At 41.7% G+C, this 26,060-nt stretch overlaps 1 protein-coding gene across 1 annotated transcript in view; it reads left to right on the plus strand.

Moving 5' to 3' along the window:
* The first annotated feature begins 4,411 nt into the window (after positions 1-4,411).
* The window catches only part of LOC110209311 (cytochrome P450 4X1-like), a 38,895-nt gene continuing 17,246 nt past the window's right edge, over positions 4,412-26,060 (plus strand). Inside the window, exons 1-4 of the mRNA XM_020987672.2 lie at positions 4,412-4,703; positions 13,625-13,766; positions 17,062-17,106; positions 25,124-25,251. Coding sequence (XP_020843331.1) covers positions 4,512-4,703; positions 13,625-13,766; positions 17,062-17,106; positions 25,124-25,251 — 507 coding nt within the window. The 5' untranslated portion in view covers positions 4,412-4,511. The remainder of the gene's footprint in view (positions 4,704-13,624; positions 13,767-17,061; positions 17,107-25,123; positions 25,252-26,060) is intronic.

Here is a 26,060-nt window from a genome sequence, read left to right on the forward strand (position 1 = left end):
TCATACAACTAGGAAGTGTCTGACGCCAGATTTGAATTCAGATGTTCTCAACTCCAGAAGCAGCCTGCTGTTCACTGCACCCCCTAGCTGCCTCTTTCATGGAAAATTGTTAGTTTGTGGATCATTCAAGAATTATATCATCTGAATTTTGCTGAGACTAGGGGTGGATGCTACAAAGGACCTTAAACTTCCCTTCCAGAAGCTGGACTTAAAGGTGCTAAATCCCCTTAGTTGATTTGCTGGGGGACAGCAAATGTTTAACTGGCTGGAAAATGTATTGTACGGCAATGTGAAAAAATGCTTAAAAAAATCACTAATTAATTACTAATTAATCATTAACTAATTAATTAAACTAATCACTAATAATTGGGGAAATGCAAATTGAAGCAACACCAAGATTCCATCTCACATTCATCAGATTAACAAAGATGACAAAAAAGGAAAATGGGAAATGTTGGCGAGGTTGTAAAGAAATAGGCACATTAGTACACTGTTGGTGGAACTGTGAATTGGTTCAGGCAGCCTAGAACAGAGTTTGGAATGATACTCCAAAGTTAATAAACTGTGTACCCACCGATCCAGCTATATCACTTCTAGGCCTATACCCCAAAGAAATCAAAGAAAGAATTTTGAATATGTGTGTGTGTGTGTGCATACAAAGAAAAGGACACCCACACGTGTGTGTATGTATATATCTTTTCATAAGAGACAAAAACTGGTGAGTAAAGTAACACTCACATATTTGGGAATGACTAAGCAAATCATAGTATAAGAAATTAGTGGAATTTCGCCACAAGAAATTATGAAGTAGGGACAGCTAGGTGGCACAGTGGATAAAGCACCAGCCCTGAAGTCAGGAGGACCTGAGTTCAAATCTGACCTCAGAACAAACACTTGGCACTTACTAGCTATGTGACCCTGGGCAAATCACTTAACCCCAATTGCCTTAATAAAAAAAAATAAATAAAAATATTTTAAAAAGAAATTGTGAAGTAGACAGTTTCAGAGAGAACTGAGAAGACTTCTATAAACCAATGGCTAAGGCAGTAGAAGTAGGAGAATGATTTATATATAGATAACATCACAGTGGAAGAACAACTTTGAAAGATTTTCAAACTCTGAGCAAAGCAATCATAAACTAGGAGTCCAGAGGACCAAAGATGAAACATGACGCTGACCTCCTGCTAAAGAGGTGGTGGACTGAAAATGCAGGAGACATACATTTTTAGACATGGACAATATAGGGATTTGTTTTGCTGGACTGTGCATATTTGTTATATAGGTTTTCTTTTTCTTTTTAATTATTTGGGGGGGGGCAGTGGGAGAGAGAGAGATAATAAATGCTTGTAATTCCAGGTCTGGCATTTTATCCACTGTGCCACCTCACTGCCCTATCAGCGTAGAGATGGACATTTATTCCGTGCTAGCTGATGAGCTCACCAAGCGAAGTAATATAGAAGGAGAAGAGAAGAAGGCCCGGGATGGAACCCTGAGGGACAGCTATGGTTAGAGGTCATGATCTGGAGGAAGATCCAGCAAACAGGACTGAGAAGAAATGGTCACATAGGCAGGAAGAAAACCAGGAGAGAGTGATGTTTCAAAAAGTTAAAGAGAAGAAAGCGTCAAGGATAAGAGGGTGATCAAGAGTGTCAAAAGCTGTGGAAAGGTTGAGGAGAATGAAGACCGAGAAAAGGCCATTGGATTTGGCAACTAAGAGATCATTGGTAACTTTGGAGAGAGCAATTTCAGTGTAAGGATGAGGCTGGTAACAGGACTAGAAGGTGTTAGGTATTGTAAATAGCCTTTTCCAGTTTAGCCATAAAGGGCAGAAGAAATACAGGATGATAGTAGAGATGGAAAGATGAAGGGAAATTTTTTTAGAATGCAGGCCACATAGGCATGTTGGTAGGCAGTATGAAAGAAGCCAGTAGACAGAGAGATTGAAAATAAATAACAGAATGGAGGTGATACAGGGGGTAATGTGTTGGAGGAGATGGGATAGGAGGGAGAAGGGTCAGCCCAGATAAGGAATAAGGCCATCTCTTCATGTGAGACAGTGATGAAGGAGGAGAAGGGGCAGAACGCAGAGAAGGGGCAGAAGGCATAAGCCTCCTAAGCCTTCCTTTAAACTTAACACTCCTTTCTCTTCCACCTGTATTTATTGTCTTTTCATTTTGGGTCTATTCCTTCTTTTCACAGTAAAAATATAGAATTATGAAAGAAATTAATACACTCTGAAGAGTCTATTAAAAAAGAAGATGAGGGAGACATTTCCCTTATTTGTTTCCCAACTTCTTTGCTATCCCCCAATTATACACGCACCCCTCACATAGCTGGTGGGGAGTGAGATACCACACTCAGAGTCTCAGGCTGGGTATCACCAAAGGGAATTAAAAAGAGGAAAAGGCTGGCACCAGTGTTAGGCAGCCAGTCCCTCCAGAAATGAACGGAAATTCACAGGAGTCCTCCTTAGCAGAGTAGACAGTGTCCAAGAAAGGAAATGTTCAAAATCCACTGAAGCTGACTTGATTTTAATCTAAATTCAATGCTCACAGATAAAGGTGGAAAGGCAACCTAGTAGCAACTGAAAATAGCCCTGGCTTCTATCCTGATCTCTCTTCGCTTTCAAGAGAGGTTATTTTTCCATATAGTGATGAAAGGGGGTTAAACAATAATGATAATAATAATAATAATAATAATAACAACTAGCACTTACATCATGCTTTAAACTTTGCAAAGATGTATGTGTGTATATCTGTCCATTTATTTATAGGATTCTCCCTAGAAAAGAGGTGCTATTATTATTTCTACTTTACAGATGAAGAAACTTAGGCACATAAAGGTTAAATGACTTGCCCAGGGTCACACAGCTAGTGTCTGAGGTCAAATCTGAACTCAGGTCTTCCTGATTCTAGGTCCATTGTGCCACATAGCTGACCAGATGCTAAAGGCTCCTTCCTATTCATCTCAACTCTGCCATTTTAAAGGAGGTGCTGATGAAGACCTGACTCTTGGCTCAAAAGCCTATGCAATAGTCTCAAAAATTCTGTCCTCAAGGTCAAAAATAAAAAGGTAAGATAGTAAATACATGCAGTCCCACATATTGTACGACTGAGAGAAAGAAAAAGTTAAAAGAGATCAATTGGAGGGGTCAGTCCCAGCTTGACAGTTTGTCAGACTTGATCAGATCGTAAACTAATACAAGTCACAAAGTACATCTTTTCTAGGCTTGCTAAATGATGGCAATGTGCATATTGAGTTGAATGAATTGATGGAACCACCTGGCTTATATTCCCCAGACTGTTGATTCTCAGGGCTTCCTTGGCAGGCTGGCAGCAGCATTGGACTGGAATCAAGGTCCCTATGGCTGGAGCTCCTAGGTCCAGGGACTTCACGCCTAGTACTTAGAACTGTCCCTCCATCCCACCCAACCTCACGCACATTTTGTTAGCTGCTGGGAGTGAAGGAATCTTCTCACCCTTGGACTGGTGGGAAGGAGGCTGCCCCCAGTTAAGAAGATTTAATGCCACAGGAAGCTTCCGACAACCTAGTTGTATACCAACACAGAATGTCCACACTTGCCCATTCTTTCGATCTTCCAAAAGGCGGTCCCCAGCGCTCCCATTCTCCCACGGGGGTGCCTCCATTTTAAGTGGTCTGGGGATCTCCCCAATCCCATTACATACAAAATAAATACAAAAGAGATACAAAGGTGCTTGGGGGAGGGGGGGTCCCAGAGTCTGAGAAGAAGATCAGGAAAGGCCGAGTAAGACAAGACCAGAGAATGTCCCAGGTGTGTAGGGAAGGGCGATGTCGCTGAGAGATCATCTATTTCACCATTTTCATTTGACTGAAGAGGACTCTGTATCAATCTCCCCCAAAGGCCCCATTTCACCATGGCGACCGCGAGGAAGGCATCTGCTTCCTTCCCGCTTTGGAGCACCAAAAGCCAAGCACCCTTTTTCATTTTGTTTATTCTTTCTTTCTTTCATTCTCCACACCTCCTCTCCCCTCCTACTGCCCCCCAGCCCTGCCCAGACCCGATCAGGAAACGTGTTCTATTAAGATTACGGTAGTGTTGCGGGTCGCCTGCCTCTTCCCAGGGGCTGAACTGGGCTACCCCTCCCTGGAGTTCCCCCTCCCTTTTTTGCTGCCCCGCCCCCACTCCCTTTTCCCTTCACTCCCCCTTGCCCTTCTTAGCCATTTTCAAAGCAGAGATTGGGAGGGAAAAACGCCAGGGAGGCGGTGCCGCTTGCTGGCAAATGATGATGCGGGGGAAGGGATGGATAGAAGGAAGTGCGGACTGACTAGATGGGATGTAAAGGAAGGGGACTGGGATGTGCACAGAGGAGGCTGGGTATGCAGGGTAGGGGAAAGGGCGGGGATTTGTGGGGGGAAGGAGGCGGGGATTTTCAGTGGGAGAGAGGAAGGGGACCTCAGCTCCGCCAGAAGAAGCTGCCACACCTGCCACCTGGCATGCCCCGCTGAGCATCCCGGGAGCTCCAGGAGCCATGGGCTCGGATGTGGCCCCTTCCTGGCTGGAGACCCACTGGGCTCGGCCCTTGCACTTGGCCTTGACGTTCACCCTCGCGCTGCTGCTGCTGCAAGTCGTCAAACTCTACCTCCGGCGCCAGGGACTGCTGCGAGCCCTGCGCCTCTTCCCGGGACCCCCGACACACTGGCTCTATGGAAACCAGAAGGAGGTAAGCAGGGGCCCTGGCGGGACTCGGGGCGGCCGGCCGAGACAGAGGGAGGAAGTGGCTGCTGCCCTTGGCCTGACTCCCCGCGAGGGCAGATTCCAGGCCCGAGGGGGTCTCCCTCCGTAGGAGGCTGGAGGATAGAGGAGGGTCTTAAGAACGACGCACAGATCCTTTCCAAGGACTGATTGGGAGAGTCTGCCTGACAACTAATGATCTTCTCCCTCTTGCCCTCCTAGCATTCACATTGCCCTTTCCCAAGCCTTTCTGTTGTTGCCCCAGCTCCTGGATGCCACACAGAGAACAAGGGATGTGGATTCAGATGACCTGGGTTCAAATCCAGCCTGTACATTTTACTACTGTGGATCCCGACTTCCATTTGAAGTCATCCACCTAGCAACTTTACAGGCAAATCAAAAATTTGAGCCCAGGTCCTCAGACCACAGAGGCAGAGCTTTACCATCAGGATCTCATTCATCCAATTAAATTCAGCAAAAATGCAGCACCTACTGTGGACTGGGCACTGTGGGAGGCTCCAAGTCTAGATCAGCCCCAGTCGATGTCCCCAAGAAGCTCTGGTCTATCACACATATGCTGGAGAGCAAACACACACAGACGCGCACGCACGCGCACACACACACACACACACACACACACACAGCTGCAATCCCCAATAGTCACAATCAGTGCCAGAAAGAAGCAAACACAATGGTCTTCAGGTCCCATTGCAGCATTAAGGAAACCTTCACCAAAGAGGAAATCTTTGAGTGAACCGTTGATATCTGGAGACCGATGCTTTAAACTTGGGGTGACAATGGGGCCTTTCTCTTAGCTTCTCTATCACCCTTTTCAAATTCACTACCAACTTTTGGGACTCTCCAACACCCCCTACTCCATATATATACACAATCACTGACCACCATGGGGGGAAAAAAGCCCTAACTTGTGTTGAGATTCTGCCTCCCCTTACTTACTGGCTATGTGTCTTTTGTGCTAGTCATTGACCTCCTCAGGACCTCAGCATCTCCAGCTCTAGAAAGAAAGGGTTAGTTGCTCATGCGCTGTGCCCTAGGAGTATGATTGCATGATTCTCACGTGCAAGATTCTCTCCTTAGCCATTTCAATGAGCTCTAACTCCAGTTCTCCTGGGGCTCATCCCCTCCCTCCACTGAAGTTCTCCTGAAATGTCTCATGGAGTATACAGGTGACCTTGAGTTCTGCAAGGCTATAGAAGTGGAGAATGGACCGTAGTAGGTCTTACTTCACTAGGAAGACTCCAAGTACATTCTGTTGACCTGTCACCCAAGGACCAACTGAACTAAATTTCCAAAGACATCATCAGATTGACCCTAGAGTAAAAAAATCTTTTGGCAGCTTTTGAAGATGTGTAGCACTCTAGAAGAGATGTGATTTGTATTGGTTCTGAGCCCCCCCACACACACACACTGAGTGAACCACAGGCCCTTGAAATGGTGAAGTCCGTCCTTCCCTTAGTGAGCTAATCTGTAAAGCTAATTCTGGCCAAAATATTGTTAATGATAAGGATGATGATGATGATGATGATGTTAGAATTCACATAACACCATAAGGTTGGCGAAGCACTCTACGAATATTATCAGATTTTATACTTATGACAACCCTGGAAGGGGGTAGCTGCTATTATTATTATCCCCATTTTGTGGATGGGAAAATTGAGTCAGACAGAGGTTAAGTGACTTGCCAATATCACACAGCTAGTAAGTGTCTGAAGAGGGATTTAAACAAAGGTCTTTCTGAGTCCTCGTCCAATGCTCTATCCCCTAGAATACCACCTAACTTCCTCTGAATAAGTGATCTTTCTCAGCTGAACCAATCATCCCAGAAAGGAGGGAAATTAGGATGGTAAAGGGCCTTGGCTTCATGTAATGAAAGACCATAAGGATCCATTTAGGAAACTGAAATCTTTAACCTAGAAAAGAGAAAACACAGGAGACATGATGGCTGTCTTCAGGTATCTGAAGGACTGTGATGTGGAATGAAGATTAGAATAGTTCTGGCTGGCCCCAGAAGGCAGAACTAGAGACAATGAATGGATGTTATAGAGAAGCACATTTGGGCTGAATGTTAGAAAAAATCCTAATGAGAGTTAGCCCAAGGCAGAATGAATTGAGTAAGTGGTGGGCTTCCTCTCACTGGAAATCTTTGGCTATCTGCCAGATGCTGGCTTGTTGGGAGTGTCATAGGAGGCATTCCTGTGGAGGTATATTTTGGGCTAGATAGCATCTCAGGTGCCTTCTCATGGAGATTCTGAGAGAACATTGACGTTTTCAGCAGTGCTTTTTATGAATTCTATAATTGTTTTACATCCTAACTATATTCAAAGATATACATGAGCTGGAAATATAGACAGGAAACAACTCCTACCCTCAAGGAGCTTCAAGTCTAATAGGGAGTGGGAAGAGACGTTGTATACACACAAACAGGTATGATACAAGAAAAATGGCGTAAGGACAAAAAAAACATCGAAGGTTTGAGGAGACAATGTTGAAGGAGTGAAAGCCAAGCAAAATGAGCTTTGGGTCTTTCCTCTTTTGACAAAATGCCATCTTAGAAACTGTCTTCCATTTAATATATGGCTAGGAGTTCATCCTCCCCATTCATTCTTATACTTAAAAATTAGTCTACTTTTTCCTTGCTACTAGGTTAATATAACAGTTCTTGTTTGAGTCTTGGCAAGGATAAAATCCTGCAGGGACAGGAACTGGACAGAACTCATCATCCTTCCCCCTAAATTTTTACCTCTTCCTAACTTCCCTATTACTGTCAAGGGTACCACCATCCTCTCAGTCAACAAGGCTGGAAACATCAATGTCATTCTCTTCACTTATTATTATTATTGGCACTCCATTGTACCAAGTCTTGCTGTTTATGCCTTCACATCTATCATATAAATATACATACACACACACACATGTATATGTGTGTGTCCCCTTCTATCCACTCACACAGCCACCAACCACTCTTCTCTGATCAAAGTGTCAAAGGCTATAGAGTGGTCAAGAAGGATTTGGATTGAGGAAAAGCCATTAGATTTGGCAATTAAGAGTTCATTGGCAACTTTGGAGAGATCAGTTTCAATTGAATGATGAGATCAGAAGCCAGACTGCAGAAATTTAAAAGAATGAGAGGGGAGGACATGGAAGTACCAATTATAGACAAGCTCTCTCAAAAGTTTAGCCATGAAAGTGAGGAGGGATACAGGCTAGATTACTAGCAGAGATGTTCAGATCATGGTTTTTTTGTTTTAAGGATGGATGAGACATGATCATGTCTGTAGGCAGCAGGAAAGTAACTGCAGAAAAGCAGAAGTATTAAATACATCCTTATAGTCCATTACAATAAAAATTATAATCAATAAAAGGACTTTGAAGAAAGAACTCAAATGTAAATGCTGACTAAATAATTTAGCCCTGAGGAATTGGTGGGTCAAAGAACAAACCATAACAATAATAGATAATGTCATCAAGAAAAACCACAACTATGAGATAACATGCCAAAATCTTTTGGGATGTAGCCATAGAATTCCATAGGGGCTAATTTGCATCTTTAAGCACTTTTATCAACAAAAAAGAGAATAAGTCAATGAGCTAAACATGAAACAAAAAAAGTAGAAAAGCAAGAAATTTTGAAAACTAAATACCCAAATAGAATTCTGAAAATCAAAATCTTAACATAATTGAAAGCCATGAAAAATGATAAGTACAATTGAAGGTGGCTTTTAAAAAACTACTAAACAATTGTTGGAGAGTCTATGGGAGAAAAGGCATGAAAATGTTCTTTTAATGGAGCTGTGAATTGGTCCAGCCATTCTGGAAAACAATTTGGAGCTATGAAGAAACTGAATCATGCCTAGCTTAGTGTACAATCATACCTTTGCTTGGCATTTACTCCCAAAGAGACAAAAGATAAAGGGAAAGGACCACATAGATACCAAGATGTTCAAAGCAGCACTTTTTTGTTGAAGCAAAGAACTGAAAACTAAGGGAGTACTCATCAGTTTGGGAAAGGCTGAACAAATCATGGTATATGAATATAATGGCTTCTTTCACTGTAAAAGATGAGGAAAGGGAAGAACTCAGAGAAATTTGCAAACATTTGCAAACACTCTTGCAGAGTGAATTAAGCAGAGCCAGGGGAACAATGTGTCCAGTGACTACAATATTGTAAAGAAAAAAAAAATTGTGAAAGATTTAAGAATTATGAAAACTAGTCAATTACTTAGTCGTTCAATGTCATTCTTAAAACAACATTGCTGTTACTACATGTTTTCTTGGTTCTGTTCACTTCGCTTTTCATCACCAGCTTTTCCATGCCTTTCTAAGATCATTGAGCTCATCTTTCTTATAGCACAGTAGTATTCCATCACAACCATATACCACAACTTGTTCAGCCATTCCCTAATTTATCGCCCGCAACTAAGTGTTGCATCAAACGGAGGAGTGTGAAATAAAGAGACGTGGGCCAGGTGGGTCAGTGAAAGACTGAGCCAATTTAGTATTCTGAGGGTCCGGATTATATAGTGAAAGCTAACAATCGTCCCTGAAGGCTCTCACCATTCTTACTTGACTAAGCCCAGCCCTTATGCACATTTTTAATTGTTCACACCTGCTTAATATCAAGGTCTAAGGGTCAGAGTATTCTAACCTCTTAGGCACAGAAAGTTGGTGAGCCAAATGGTCTGAATAATTAAGCCCTTACGGGTAGGAAAAGGGAAAGAGTCAAGCTCTAACCTAAATTCCTTAGCCCATATTTAGACTTTCCAGTTCTGGCCCTCAACACTAATTGATCCCTGTAATTTCCAGTCCTTTGCCAACACAAAGAGAGCCACTATGAACATCCCATTCACATTCAAAGTTATAATTACTATTTGTGAATTTTCTTCCATCTTATTTTTACTTGCTATTTTCCTTTTCAGTCTCTCTTTTTACCCTATCCCTGTTAGGCAAAAACATATATAATTTTATTGTGTATTTGGAGGATTCTGTAGCAAGTCGCACGTGGTAGATTTGCAGTTTCATGTGCAATCATCTTTTTTATCACACTGTGTTATGGAAATGTTTGTTTTGTTCCATGAATGGAAAATAGAATAAATTTTTAGAAAATAGCCAATTACAATTCCAGAAGACCATTTAGGAAGCATTCATCCACTGCCTAAGAGCAAGAAGTTGGACTAGAGAGTTGCAGAATAAGGCACACATGCTTGGACACAGCCAATGTGTAGATTTGCTTTACATGAATATACTTATTTGTAACAAGGGAGGGATATCAGTAGAAAAAAAAGGAAGAAAGAAGAAAACCATTGAAAGTCTTTTTAGGTGCACAGAAGAGAGCATAAAAAAGTTCATAGGGAGACAGAAAGGCAGGAAGATTGAAAACTAATGTGTTGAATTTATTATATACTTTTCAAAAAGATCTGCTACATATCATAGAGATTCATACATTCATACACATTCATCTGTTTCCCTTTTTGTTCTATAAAAATATTCACATTTGTCATAATTGCTTATCTTCAAATAGCAAAAAAATGAAGTTTAAGAATAGAAAAAGGGGCAAATATAAGCCACGTTTTAGATTTAATTGCTCATTGAATATGGCAGAGCAGAGGCTGAAAAAGAAGGGAGAGCTAGAGATAGTGCCAGGTTTTCAGGGATAGGACTAAGAGGGTGGTAGTGCTGTTAAGAGGAAAAATAAAATAAACAAATAAAATAAATAATATTAAATTGAATATTAAATAATAAAATCAATAAAATAAATTTTAAAAAAAGAAGATGATCAGTCTTATTTTTGAAGAGTTAGGTCATTATATTCTCAGAAGAGAGATTTTCTTTCACTCTTTTCCCCTTCTTCTCTTTTTTCCCTTTCTCCCATAATTGAACAATCCAGGAAGACTACATTTCCCAGCTGGGTGTTCAGCTTTTGAGAGGGCAGGGAATACAATATGTCCCAAATTCTGCCTCTCCTGTGTGCATTTCCCCTCTCTGGGCCTCAGTTTCTTCCCCTGTAAAATGTAGGGATTAGCTCGGATGATGTTTAATGCCCTTCCTGCTCTAAATCTATGGCTCCAGTATGCTATGTCTGCTTCCCATCTCCCTTAAACTTTGTATGTACATGCCCTGAATTCCCCAGGCCAATTCTGAGCTCTCTCCTCTGGCTTGGTTTTTGGAGATTTGGGATGATGATCTTTCACATTTTTACCACATTTCATATGATGTGATCATGTCAGTTGAATGTAAGAAGCCATGAAGAGCCTAGGACACAGACAACTGAGAGGAAAGCAGAGGACTCACCCTACTTTACCAGGATAAGATGTCCAAAAAAGGCTTCTTTTCCTTCTGCAGAGAAAACTGCATCTATTCTATGGGCCACTGACTAGGTGGCAACAGCAAAGACTTTTCTTTGTTTCCTCATCTTTAACTCCACCACCACCCTTAGGCTCTACTGAGGATAAGAAGAATGGACTAGAATGGGAACATAGTGGATCCAACCACCATTTTCTTAAGAATTCTGGCCTTGGAGAGATACAACATCTAAATAAGCTATGGTCCCTGCCTTCACGAAGCTCACAATCTAGTAGATAAATAATACACAGAGAAAACCAGAATATATCATGTTACATAATCAGTGTCTGAGAAGGACAAGTATGGTACTATTTGGGGTCTGAAGGGAAAGGTAGTTGCCCACAGAAGCATCAAGGAAAGCTTCCTGGAAGAGGTGGCATTGAGCTGCTTCTGAAAGGCTATTCAACAGGTGAAAAGGGAGAGAGAAGAAAATTCCAGGTACAATAGCTTAAAGGGAAGCATCAAGGTAGGAGGGCATGGGGCATACTTAGTAGGTAAAAGGTTTTATTGAAGCATAGAATATAGAGAGAGGAGTAACATGCAAAAAGACTAGAAAAGTGCATTGGCAACCAATTAAGAAGGACCTTGAATGCTAGCCTAAAGAAGTAACCTTTGTTCAGGAGGCATTCAGGAGCCAATGAAGAATATGCAGAGGATTAGCCTGACCAGATCTCTTCTTGCCTCAATCTTCTCCCAATCTACTTTTACTTATTCTCAGGGCTCCCCCTACCCTTAAAAAAATGAAATCTTTAATGACCCTCAGGTCTTTTCTCTCCATTAAGATATTTCTTTTCTCCCTTTTCTTCTGGACATCTATAGTCACCTGTGTTCACTCTCTCAACCCTCTGCAGTCAGGCTGTGGTCCCTTACCACTCTGACCCCATCCAAGATCAGAAATTATTTTTTATCATCAATTCCAATGACTTTTTCTCAGTCTTCATCTTCTTTGAACTCCCTGCAGCATTTGTTCATCTCTGACTGCTCCTCTGTTGCCCCTTGACTTTTGGGACACTGTCCTCATTGTGGTTCTCATGCCTGCATGATCACCTTCTTTCTGCATGATCACCTGTCCCCACCACTATCTCCTCATCTTTCCCCTAAATGATCATCTCTGGAAACTCTTTGTCCTTCTTCTCTTACTTGTCTCTACTCACTCTCTTGGAGACCTCCAATACCATGGCTTCAGATGTCAGTTTGATGATGAGGTCTCCATATCTGTATTTGCACACCTGATCTCACTTCTGAGCACCAATCCTCCAATTCCAAGTGCCTGCTAGACATCACTCTTGGAATGTCCCATCGACATTCTAAACCAATGTCCAGAAGTGAGCATTTATTCTGTGCACATCTCTCTCCCTCCTTTTGATCAGCCCTATCTCTATGTATGGCATCTTCTTTTTAGTTCCCGCAGACTCATAACCTCAGCTTTGAAGCATTTTTACAGCTCGAATATGTAACCTTAGGTAAAACTCTTCCTTTCTTTGGGCCTTGCCATCCCCTCTAAAGTGAAAGGTTAAACTACTCTAGTTCTAAGTTTATACCTCAGAGTGCCTTGTTGCTTCAGCTAAGCTGGCTTGCCTGTCCTGTATATGGCAGCTGATGGGGATGGCTGCCCCACTTTCTTATACAAGTTGCTCCTCTGGTTAGTGGCTGAACTGGGGGCAGGACTGGTGGTCTGGGAGGTGCTGCCACTCTTGGGGTTCCTGTGCCTATCTTTCTATTCATGGCAATTGGTTAGCAGTTATTGCTGGCAGTGGTGAGGAAGATAAGTCACTTCTTCGTGATGATTTCTCTCCTCAGTGATGGTTGTAGGGGCCAGGATGAAAGTAGGCCTGGTGGTTGGGGGCCAGGGCTATTCCCTAGGCTCTTAGATTCAAGGTCTTGGTGTGTCTCCATGAGGATCCAAGGGGAAATGGTGGTCAAGGTGGTTTGATTTGCTCAGCATATACTACCTCCTTTCTCAGCTCTATGTAGAATGGATTGAAGAGGGGAGACACTGGAACTTGGGAGGCCAGTTCAGAAGCTGTTTCAGCAGTCTTAGTGAAGTTGAGGAAACTTGGTGAGAAGACCCTGGACTACAGTGAAGGCTGCATGAGTAGATAGACCTGAGTGGGAGAAATGTGACAAGTCTTGGCAAATGATCGGTAAAGAGATAGGTTTTGGAGAAAATTATTTTGGATCTCCTGCATTTGAGATGCTAAGGATATGGCATAACAGAAATGGCCAGCAGATATTTGGTTTAACAGGCCTTGAATTTGCATTTTCAACTGCTCCAGAGCTTCAAGGGGAGACCTGGATGATCATTTATCCTGGATGTAGTGAAAAGGATTCTTGCCCAGGTATAGGTTGGAGGAGGTGCCGCAGATCCCTTCCACTGCTACAGTTCAGAATGTATACTCATATCTCCCTACTAATGTGCCCTCAACTCACCTGAACTTCTAAAAGGCTGGGGGGGGGGACAGGTTATAGGAGGCAGAGGTTGGAAACAGAAATGAGGAGTTTTCCTTGGGCTGACTGCCCAAACTCACCTTTTTGCTTTTCTCATTACAGTTTTACCTGGAAAAAGAACTACAACAGTTTGATGTGTTGGTAGAAAAATACCCTTGTGCTTTCCCTCGCTGGGTTGGGGCTTTTCAGGTGCTCTTAAATATCTATGACCCAGAGTATGCGAAAATTCTTCTGAACCGAAGAGGTAAGTTGCTCAGAGTGGACAAATGCTAAACTGTCAGACCTAGAAAGGATGGGAAAGGCTGGCTAGTCCATGATCAATCAACAAGTATTTATGAAGTGCCTACTGTGTGCCAGGACCAGGAGATACAAAGACAAAGGTGAATAGTCCTTGTCCTCAAGGAGTTTACATTCTAATGGAGAAGACATATGAACTGATACATATGTAGGTGTATACAAAATAGATTAATAGTAATTTGGGGAGGGTGGGAACTAATAGCCAGGGAACTGAGAAAGTCTTCATGTGGAAGGTAGTTCCTGAGCTGTATCTTAAAGGAACCTAGGGCTTCTATGAAATAGGGGTAAGGCAGGAGTATATTCCATAAATGAGAGACCCAGCCCATGTAAAGCCATGGAGATGGGAGATGGGAGTGTTGCATATGAGGAAAAGTAAGGATGCCAGTTTGATTGGCCCCTAGAGTGTGTAAGGAGGGATAATCTGCAATAAAACTGCTAAAGTAAGTTGAGGCTAGATTGTGAAGAGCTTTGAATAGCCAACAAAGTTTAGATTTCATCCTAAAGGGATAGTGAGCCACTGGAGTTTATTGAGCAAGAGAGTGACTGGTCATACCTGTACTTTGGGAAAATCACTTTGGCTGCTCTGGGGGGCAAAGGGGTTAGAGTAAGGAGAGACTTAACTTGGGGACTTAATTTGGAGGCTATTTCTATCATCCAGGAAAAAGGTAATAAGGGTGGTGGCTATATTGTGGAGATAAGAGGACAGATGCAAGAAACATTATGAAGGTCAAAATGGCAAGATTTAATAAGTAATTATATATGTGGAATGGGTAAGACTAAGGAGTAAACTCCAAGGTCTTGAACCCAGGATATAGAAAGAGCAGTAATATACTCAACAGAAATAGAAAATTTTTAAAGAGGGAAGAGGTTCTTTTGGAGAGGGAGGGGAATAATGAGTTTTGTATCAGACGTATTGAGTTTCAGATGCCCACGGGATGTTCGGTTCAAAATATCCAATAAGGACTTAGTTGAAACCCATGGAAACTTGCCCAATGTCCCAATACAACAATGCAGAGAGAAAAGAAAAGAGATCCTGGGACAGATTGTCAAGGGAGACACACAGAAAGAAGCATGATCTGAATGATGCTCCAGCAAAGGAGACTGAGAAGGAGCAGTCAGAGAGGTAGGAGAAGAATTAAGAGGAAACAATGTCAAGTAATGCCAGAGAGGAGAGAGTATCCAGGAGGGGAAGGTGATCAACAGTGCCATTGGCTACAGAAAGGATAAGGGTTGAATAAATGGGGGGGGGCAGAATAGAGCAAGCAATTATTAAGCACCTACTATATACCAGGTACTGTGCTAAGTGCTTTACCATTATTACCTCATTCGATCCTCATGACAACCCTGAGAGGTAGGTGCTCCTCAATTTTACAGTTGAGGAAACTGAGGCACACAGAAGTTAAGTGACTTGCCTAGGATAAAACAGCTAATACATGTCTGAGACCAGATTTGAACTCAGGTCTTCCTGACTCCTGGCCCAGCCCTGTATCCACTGTGCCACCTAGTTACTCAACAAGTAGTCATCTAATCTTTGCTTACAGACTTTATAGGGCCTGCCACTCTACTTTGTGATAGAGTTCCAATAATAAGCTTTTCCCTTATGTCAAGAGGTTTCCTGGAACTCACCACCCCCCTTTGGTAGCATGGTGGAAGATTGATGAGAGTGGGGAGAGACACCTGACAAGGAGGTTAACAAGGCCATCACAATAAGTCTATAAAGAGGTGAAGAGACTGTCTCTTGCCTTTCTTTATATCCCCAGCACTTAGCACAGTGCTTGGAACATAGTAGGTGCTTAAAAATGCTTGTTGATTGATGAACTGAACTAGAGTGGTAACTATGTTAGTAAAGAGAAGGTGTAGCACTGAAGAGGTCTAGGAGTAGAAACAGCAAGGTATGACAGATGATTGAATATGTGGGGGGGGGTGAGAGAGAATGAGGGATTGAAGACAACAGTATCAACCTGGAAGATTGGAAGGGTGGTGCCCTCAACAGAAGTTGAGTTTAGTAAAGGGGTGGTTTGGGGGTAAAGGTCTTGGACATATTGAGTCTGAGATGTCTTTGGACATTCAGATTGAAATGTCCAATAGATGGTTGGTGATATGAAACTGAAGCCCAGGAAGGAGATGGGCTAGATTTACAGATATGTGAGTCATCATAGAGATGATAATTCAATCCATAGGTGCTGAGAAATGTATATACTGCCAATGATAAGTCACTTATTGAGTGTATAACATTGGTAAGTCACCTAACCTCTGGATTTCATCAACCACAAAGTGAGAGGGTTAGATTAGATTACCTCTGAGGTTCTGTATAGCTCTACAATCCCATAGTCCTGCAGTCCTATAATTTCCATGAAATCCTCATGTTCTTTATCCAGAGAGTACTCTTTTCTGTTAGGAAAGTAATTTAAAAGCCAAATGTCCCTATCAGAAGGTGACCTGGAGAGTGTGAACTCCGAGCAAAGGGCAAAGAATGGTCTTGAGGAATGGTCCATTTGTATGGTGAGGTGCTAGAAGATTCAGTTCCATATCAGCATCTTGTAGAACACAGATGTGTGGGCTGGGAAGTGGGACAAGCCACCAAATTTGGTTCCTTCCAGCTCTGAGATTCAAAGGTCCTAGATGTGCTGATGGCCATCGGCTTGCATTCCCCCTACTGGTCACATGGTACGTGTTATTTTCCAGATTCTATGCAGGCATTCATTATCCTTCCCTGACCTGTTTGTACTGGCTGCTATTAACATGCACATTCCCATTCATGTCAAGTGAATTTCAAGACAAGATTTTGTCCCCAGATATATGGATAATTGTGTAATGATGACATCATTGATAGCTTCATTTAGCCCCCCGGTAATAAGTGGCAGAACCAGGATACCTCCTTAGGTCTTCTGCCTCCAAACCCAATGTTCTGGTTGATACACCAAGCCTTCTAGGGTTTGAACCCCATTCAGGTATGCGCTTCAGGACAGAGTGTTCCTGGTTACCTTGGGAGGAATGGTGAACAACTTAAAGTCCTGTTTTTGTGATTTTTGCATTACCTTACTGTTGTTCCTCTAGAGCAGCAGCTGCATTTTCCTAGGACACTATTAACCTAGTGTCCTGTGGCATGGTCAGTTCTGCTTGACCAAGTCACGTGCCTATTAATCCCAAGCAAAACCCAGATGCCCACAAACCTTTTCTGGTTTTAGACACTACATTTCCACCTAATGCAGGCTTTTTCTCTTCTGTGCTTAACTTTACAGATCCCAAAATACAGCTTGGGCACAAGTTTATTGTCCCTTGGGTTGGTAAGTACCTATGATTAGCTTGGTCTTCTCAGTGAGAGTCAGGAGTATGACTAGGAAAAAATATCTAGTGACAAGGAGCTTACATTGTATTAGGGGAGGAGGGTATATGCACACAGATGAGTCAATACAAAACATATCAAAAGCAAATCCAAAGTAATTTCAAGGGAAACACCAGAGCCAGTTTGATCAAGAAACGGTGTCAAGAAGATGAAATTTAGTAGATCAATGTGGAGTTGAACTCTTGCACTTGAGTTAAAGAAAGTTTACATGTTTTAAAAGTGGAGGAGGGGGAAGTGGCTATAAATGCATTCTTGTGAAATAATCTGTGGAGATTTTGGTAGACTGTAATCAGAATATGAATCAACAGAGTGATGTGCATTTTTTTCATATGACTATATATGGCTTTGATTTCTTCTTCTGAAAGCTGCCTTTTTATATTCTTTAACCATTTATCAATTGGGGAATGGCTCTTATTTTTATAAATTTGACTCTGTTCCTTATATATTTGAGGAATAAGGCCATTATCAGAGAAACTGACTGTAATTTTTTTTATTACTTCACCTTTCAGCAAAATGTAGTTTCCCTGATTATTTCTTTCAGTCAGGTCTAATTTTACTTTTGTTTTGTTTGAGATCATGATTTCAACACTTGCACTCTTCACTTCAGCTGAAGCATAATAGACTGTGCTCCAGCCCTTCATTTCAACTGTGTGCATCTTTCTGTCTCAAGTATGTCTCTTACACACAATATATTGTTTTTAAAAATTCTGATTTCCAATCCATTCTGCTATCTGCTTCCATTCTATGAGTTCTCATCTCATTCACGTTCACAGTTATGATCACTATGATCGCTGCATTTCCTTCCATCTCGTTTTCTTATATTTATCCTTCTCTCTCTTTTTATCCTGTTTCTACTCAGAAGTCTGTCTTCCTTCCAACTACTACCTCCCCAATCTACCCTCTCACTTATTCCCCTTTATATCTCTTATCCCCTTCCCCTTCTATCTCCCTATTGGATAAGATAGATTTCAATATCCAACTGAGTATGTATACATATTCTTCCTTCTTTGAACCAGTTCCAATGGGTGTGAAGTTCAAGTATTGCCTGCCACCACCACCCCATTTCCCCCTCCATTATAAAATCTCTTCCTTGCACACTTCCTTTATGTCAGAAAAATTTCCCCATTTTATCTCTCCCTTCCCCATCTCCAGTGGATATCACTTTCTCACCTCTATATTATTTTTATTGGAGATTGTGCCAACATAATCAACTCACACCCTTGCCCTCTGTCTATGAAGAGTCTTTCTAACTTCCCTAAAAATGATAAAGGTGTTAGGAGTTGCATATATCCTCTTCCCATGTAGAAATGTAAATGGTTTGACTTCATTGAGTCCCTTATGATTAATCTTTCATATTTACCTTTTTATGCTTCTCTTGAGTCTTCTGTTTGAATGTCAACTTTTCTATTCAGCTCTGATCTTTTCATGAGGAATACTTGGAAGTCCTCTATTGCATTTAATGTGCATTTTCCCTGAAGGATTATACTCAGTTTTGCTGAGTAGGTTATTCTTTTTTTGTTTGTTTGTTTGTTTTAATTAATTTATTTTTAGTTTTCAACATTCACTTCCACAAAATTTTGAGTTCCAAATTTTCTCCCCATCTCATCCCTCCCCCCACCTCAAGATGGTATGCATTCTGAATACCCCTTCCCCTAATCTTCCCTCCCTTCGATCTCTCCCCTCCCTTCTCTTATCCCCCTCCCCTTCAATTTTCCTATAGGTCAGGATAGATTTCTATACCCCATTTCCTGTATATCTTATTTCCCAGTTGCATATGAAAACAATTTTTTTTAACTTTTGTTTTTAAAACTTTGGGTTCCAAATTTTCTCCCTTCCTCCCTCCCCACCCACCCTCATTGAGGAGGCAAGCATGAGTAGGCTGTTCTTGATTGTAATCCTAGTTCCTTTGCCCTCCAGAATATCATATTCTAAGCCCTCTGTTCCTTTAAAGTGGATACTGCTAAGTCTTATGTGATCCTGACTGTGGCTCCATGGTATTTGAATTGTTTCTTTCTGTCTGCTTGCAATATTTTCTCCTTGACATTGGAGCTCTAGGAGTTGGCTATAATATTACTGGGAGTTTTCATTTTGGAATCTCTTTCAGGAGGTGATAGGCAGATTCTTTCAATGTCTATCTTACCCTCTGATTCTAGAATGTTAGGGCAATTTTTCTTGATAATTTCTTGAAAGATGATGTCTAGGCTCTTTTTGTCATGGCTTTCTGGTAGTCCAATAATTAAGTTATCTCTCCTTGATCTATTTTCTATGTCAGTTGTTTTCCCAATGAGATATTCTACATTTTCTTCTACTTTCTGTTCTTTTAACTTTGTTTTATTGTTTTTTATTCTTTTTATCATTTTATTGTTTGTTTTTAAATCATGGAGTCATTAGCTTCCACTTGACCAATTCTTATTTTTAAGGATTTATTTTCTTCAGTGAACTTTCGTACCTCCTCTTCCACTTTGCCAATTCTGTTTTTAAGGTGATAGTTTCTTAAGTATTCTTTGTGCCCCTTTTACCAAGCTGTTAATTCTCTTTTCATAATTTTCTCTCATCACTCTCATTTTTTTTTTACCAATTTTTCCTCTCCCATTCTTATCTCTTTCTTTAACTCTTCCAGGAATTTTTGCTGGGCTTGTGTCCAATTAGCATTTTTCTTCGAGGCTTTTCACATTGTGGTCTTCTTCTAAGTTTATGTCTTGGTCTTCCCTGCCACTGTGGTAGCCTTTTATGGTCAAGGCTTGGTTTGTTGTTGTTGATGATGATGATGATGATGATGATGATGATGATGGTGGTGATGATGATGATGATGATGGTGGTGATGATGGTGATGATGATGATGATGATGATGATGATGGTGATGATGATGATGATGGTGGTGATGATGATGATGATGATGATGATGGTGGTGATGATGATGGTGATGATGGTGATGATGATGATGATGGTGATGATGATGATGATGATGATGATGGTGATGATGATGGTGATGATGATGATGATGGTGGTGATGATGATGATGATGATGATGATGATGGTGGTGATGATGATGGTGATGATGGTGATGATGATGATGATGATGATGATGATGGTGATGATGATGATGATGATGATGATGATGGTGATGATGATGATGATGATGGTGGTGATGATGATGATGATGGTGGTGATGATGATGGTGATGATGATGATGATGATGATGATGATGGTGATGATGATGATGATGGTGATGATGATGATGATGGTGATGATGGTGATGATGATGATGATGATGATGATGGTGATGATGATGATGATGATGATGATGATGGTGATGATGATGATGATGATGGTGGTGATGATGATGATGATGGTGGTGATGATGATGGTGATGATGATGATGATGATGATGATGATGGTGATGATGATGATGATGGTGATGATGATGATGATGATGATGATGGTGATGATGATGGTGATGATGATGATGATGATGATGATGATGATGATGGTGATGATGATGGTGATGATGATGGTGATGATGATGGTGATGATGATGATGATGGTGGTGATGATGATGATGATGATGATGGTGATGATGATGGTGATGATGCCCCCTCATTTTCCCATTTCTCCATTTTTAATTTTATGTCAAAGTCGGGCTCCGCTCACTGGAAGTACTGTACCCAGCTTCAGGCTTTGTTGTGCTGCTGTTTTCAGAACTAGCTTTGGGAGTCTGTAAATTTCGGTGCTTCCAAGGTATTGTTATCCCAGGAGAGCTGTCTTTATCCAAGAAAGGCCCCTGCTCCCTTGTAGCCACAAGTACTAGTGCTGCTCTTGGCCCTGGAACTGTGATTAAGGCCCTCGCTCTCTTGTGACTGATCACAAGCACTCCTCACCATCCTGAAACTGCAACTCAGAACTGCTTATGGGCAATAGAATTGCCAATCAGTGCCAGCTGCACCCAGTGCCAGCAGAGGGTTTCTTCTAATCTCTTTCTGACTAGTTGCTCAATCCCCTTATCATCTCTGAGCTGAGAGTTCCCAAAGCTGCTGCTGCAGCTGCTGTCATGGCCACCTCCAAGATCCACCACTGTGTTCCTGCCATGGCCCAGGCCTGTGCCCACCCTGGTGTCACAGACCTCCCAAGTTGTCTCCAACTGGAAAAAACTGTCTCCTTCTGACCTTTTGTTGGCTCTGCCACTCCAAATTTCTATTTGAGCTGTAATTTTAAAGTTGTATGGACGGGAACATCAGGAGAGTTTAGCTGGGGCCTGGCCTGTCCTCTGCCTCCCTGGAAAAGGCTTCTTGCAGAAATAGGTGCTTGAAATGAGTCTTAAAGGAAGCCAGAAGTGGAAATGAGGAGAGAGAGCATTCCAAGCATGGGGTTTAGCCAAGGCAAAGGAAAAATAAGACAATCAGTTCTCTAAAGCCACTAGAACAGACCAAGAGAAAGTCACATACACATCTTAGTTTGGGGGTGAGGGTCTAAGATGTCAATCAATGATCCTGTGTCCCTCCCCTCAAATATGTCTCCTTTTTGCTAGCCTTGGTTCCAAATTCAGAGGAGCTAATTTTTTTTCTCCACTAACATCTCTTTGAAATTGCTATAGCTCACACAGCTGGCTTACATTGCTGCCTTCTTTCTCACACCAGCCAGTAAATATCCTTCCTCTCAGTTTTCAATTCTTCTGGACACTTCCTGTGGCTTTCTAAGAGCCCTAACTAAACAGATCATCTTTAGGCAAAGTCTCCCTAGAAAACCTTGTTCCAAAGCCCATGTTGACCTCATTGTTCAGTGCGGTCAAATGAGTCCTTTGCCCAATGCCACTGGAATCTCTGTTTGCTCTAGGATAGAAAAAGCAAGAAGCAGCAGCCTCTTTTAGATAAAACCCTGAATTTCCTGTTTACCTCTAGAAAGTTGTCATTCAGCAGCATAGAAGTAACTGTCTCTGTGTGTGAAGGGCTGTCATGGAGAAGGATTGGACACATTCTATTGGGCCTTCTGGGGCACAACATGAAACAAGGTGGGGAATGTGCAAGGAGGCAGAAAACCTGGGCTTGACTGCTGTTTCTTCTACTACTAACGAGGGTGACCTTGTTTGACCCCCAATCCTTCTCTCTGCCTCAACTTTCCCCTCTGTAAAATAAAGAGGACTAACTATCAATCACCAAAGTCGTGCTTTTATTCCTATGGCCCTGGGAAATAGCGGTATCCATTTAGATGTCAGGCACTGTCCTAGGTATTTGGGAGGGGGGAGGAGAACAAATGAAAGTCACCTGATATAGATTTGCTGTCTAATTGGAGAGACAAGATTTCTATACATCTGGAGAATCTATAGCAGCTTTTCAAGTGAGGCACCTTGTGGTGGGTCTTGGAGGTAGGAAAGCTGGGTTTTTGTTATTATTGTTATTGCTTGTTTTCATTTTTGCCCTAAGCTCATCACTTACAACCCCTGAGCCTCAGTCTCCTCATTTTGTAAAATGAGGATAATAATCCTTGCCCTTCCTGCCTCCCAACTTTGTTGTTTTGTCAAACAGTCTTGGTGAACCTTGAAGTGCAGGCCCGTAACAAGGGCAGGGGGATTGTTTTAACTCAGGACACTGAAATGGAAAGGGTTCTGGCAGCACTTCTACTTCTTCCAAAAACAGAAACAAAAAAAAATTGAAACAGGAAAGTATCAAATGCTGCATTTCCTCCCCTCCTATGGCCACATCCTGGGGGAAGTATTCTTTGGGCCAGCCCTGCTCTGTCCCCCAGTATCAATATTAAGCAAAGGTTCAAAGTTTAAGTAACAATCTCAGAGCAATAGTACCTGTTGGCATGCCCTAGAGAGTCATTTTCCTAAAACTATCAAATCTTACTTTTTCTTCCAAGGATTCTCCTTCCCACCTGGCCAAAGCTGAACCCAAGAGATGCTTCTATTATTTAATTTGGTCAAAAACTTTTTCCTTCTCTTCATTTGATCATTATCCTTTATTATATAATATTATCCATATCATATATCATATTATCCATATCCATAATATATATTATCCATTATCAGGAAGGGATACTTTATAGGCTCGCCAGGAGTGAGTGGCATTGTGGTTGGGCTTGAAACTGACTAAAGAATGATATAAATGATTTCAGTGTATGACATTATTTTAGAACTATAGAAAGACTTCTACAGGCAGCTAGGTGGCGCAGTGGAAAGAGCACCGGCCCTGGATTCAGGAGGACCTAAGTTCAAATCCGGCCTCACACACATAACACTTACTAGCTGTGTGACCCTGGGCAAGTCACTTAACCCCACTGCCTAACCAAAAAAAAAAAAAAAACAACAAAGACTTCTAAAGGTTCTCATTCAATTGAGGCACAAGACTTCAAACTAAAGTACTCTCCTAATATTGTTTCTTTACATGTAAATGAGGCAATGGGATATAGGGTGTACCCCCATAAAAGAAGAGACTCTGAACTTCAAGTTAGTCTAAGAAAGGCTGCTGTTCTTTGCAGCATCAAATTAAGGAGAGTGGTCAATATGGAAGGAGCAAGAAGGGAGAGTGGATTATCAATCAGGTCTCACAATAGGATTTGTGATTATTTAGCTATTCCTAATTAGCAGACTTGCCCATAGACTAAGGGAAATATACTTTTAGATGTCCAGTTGTTTTTTCAGTCATGTCCGACTCTTCATAACTCCATCGGGGTTTTCTTGGCAAAGATACTGGAACAGTTTACCATTTCCTTCTCCAGCTCATTTCACAGATGAGAAAACTGAGACAAATAGGGTTAAATGACCTGCTCAAGGTCACACAGCTAGTAAGTGTCTGAGGCTAGATTTGAACTCATGAAAATGAGTCTTCCTGACTGGAGACCTGGCCTCCATCCACAGCGCCACCTAGCGGCCCAAGGGAAATATACTGAGATGTGTCCAAGGCTTTTAAGTCATTCACTCATGAATAATTCTGAATATAGCTTTACCCTTTTGGCAGGGATAGCCAAATGTCAGCTGTCTTGATAAACTGATGATTTCCCTGGCACTTTGACAATGTATGAATTCAATGGTGTGGGTATCACCTTCTCAAATTCAGAAAGCAACTTCTCTGTATGTTATGAAAAAGACTCTGGACATTGCTATGGATGGAAAACTCATTCCCTGGAGTCAATTAGTTGAGGATCCTCCCAGAAATTAAGAAGTCAGATCCTGGAATGACAAGCATCCAGCCTGTCATAGAGCCTGTATTCAGAGTCAGAGTCAATAAATATTTATTAAGTATCGATTATGTGCCAGACACTGTGCTAAGCACTGGAAATACAAAGCAAGTCATAAGACAGTCCCTGCCCTCAAAGAGCTTATGCACCAATGTGGGAGACAACACATAAAAAGAATCTGAAAAGCAGGTAGAGGAGGGAGGGTATCCTGGAGAAGGATGGTGAAGTCCTTCAAGTAGAAAATTACCTGAGGAGCTGTGAGTTACAGGCTTGATTTATTCTTATAAGATGATGAGTTTCTGGAAATCATGAAATCCAGAAGAGCAGCCAATTTGGAAAATCTTACCAGCTTGGTCAACCCTGCATTGGTATATGTTCCACCAACAGAGCTTTCCAGAACCCAGAATTACAACCACATGAAAACAATGCAACAATTCATGTAAAATTCTTTGCAAATATCAAAATATCAAATAAGTATCAGCTGTTTTATTAATAAAAATAATAATAGCTGCCATTTCTGTAATGTTATATAAATCTTTTCCCTTCTGACCACTATATGTAGAATAGTATAAGTTTTATCCCCATATTACAGATGAAGGAACCAAGGCTCAGACTGGCTAAGTAATTTGCCCATGGTTACACACCTGAGAGACATCAGAGCCAGCACTCTAACCCAGCACTCTTTGAGTGAGACCGGCACTCTTTCTATGGTGCCACATGAATGTCCCTTTGTTCATCTTATAAGACAACACAATCTGAGTTTTTTGTCTTTGTGATCTCTTAAGGAAGAGGACTTCTAAGCCTAGAGGGAAAGAAGTGGTACCAGCATCGCCATCTGCTGACCCCTGCCTTCCACTTCAGCATTCTGAAGCCCTACATCCATGTGATGAATGACTCTGCCTGCAGGATGCTGGTGAGGGAATAGACAGCCCAGGGACCTTGAAAGTTGTTGAGTACCCATCAGGAAACAGAGCCAGCCACCAGAGCTAATATAAGCATCTGCTTCTGTGCCAAGTACTGTGCTAGGAACTTTATGCTATACGGGAAGGTGAGGAACCAAGGAAATTTTGAGGATGGCTCAAAGGTCCCTGAGAAGTCTGAGTTTATGTGTCTCTGATTGATATGAGGCTTTAAAGTTTGAAAGGGGCTTTAAATATATTATCTCACTACAACCCTGTGAGATAAGTGCATCAGACATTATCCCCATTTTACAGATGAGCAAACTGAGGCTCAAACAGGTTTCGTTGCTTGCCCATTATCGCACAACTAGTAAATGATGGATCAAGAGTCTGAACTGAGGTCTTCTGACTTCAACTCTCTCCACTGTGTCATTATGCCTCCCTAATGTGCATTCCCCTATCTTGGTGCAAGTCTATGCCTAGCACAAAAGAGCTAAAAAATTTTGGCACCTTCTTCTTCCTCCTCCTCCTCCTCTGCATTCTCCACTTGCCTCCTAGTAACTCCTCCTCAGCACCCAATTCTCTCACACTATGTTCAGCCCCTCTCTTCAGCATCCAGGTAATCTACATGTTTCATAATGGCTTACACTATCCTCGCCTGCAGTCCTGACATACAGCTGAATGGAATTAAGTATTAGGAGGATAACAGACTGACGAAAAGGCATTATATCACTCTAACTCTCCTAGAGAATCCTAGAAATCACAGAATGTCAAATTAGGAGAGATCTTAAAACATAGACCTGAGAGTAATAATAAAATAATC

The sequence above is a fragment of the Phascolarctos cinereus genome, unplaced genomic scaffold, assembly GCF_003287225.1.
Source record: "Phascolarctos cinereus isolate Bilbo 61053 unplaced genomic scaffold, phaCin_HiC Scaffold_5;HRSCAF=322, whole genome shotgun sequence".
Classification (NCBI taxonomy): Eukaryota; Metazoa; Chordata; class Mammalia; order Diprotodontia; family Phascolarctidae; genus Phascolarctos; species Phascolarctos cinereus.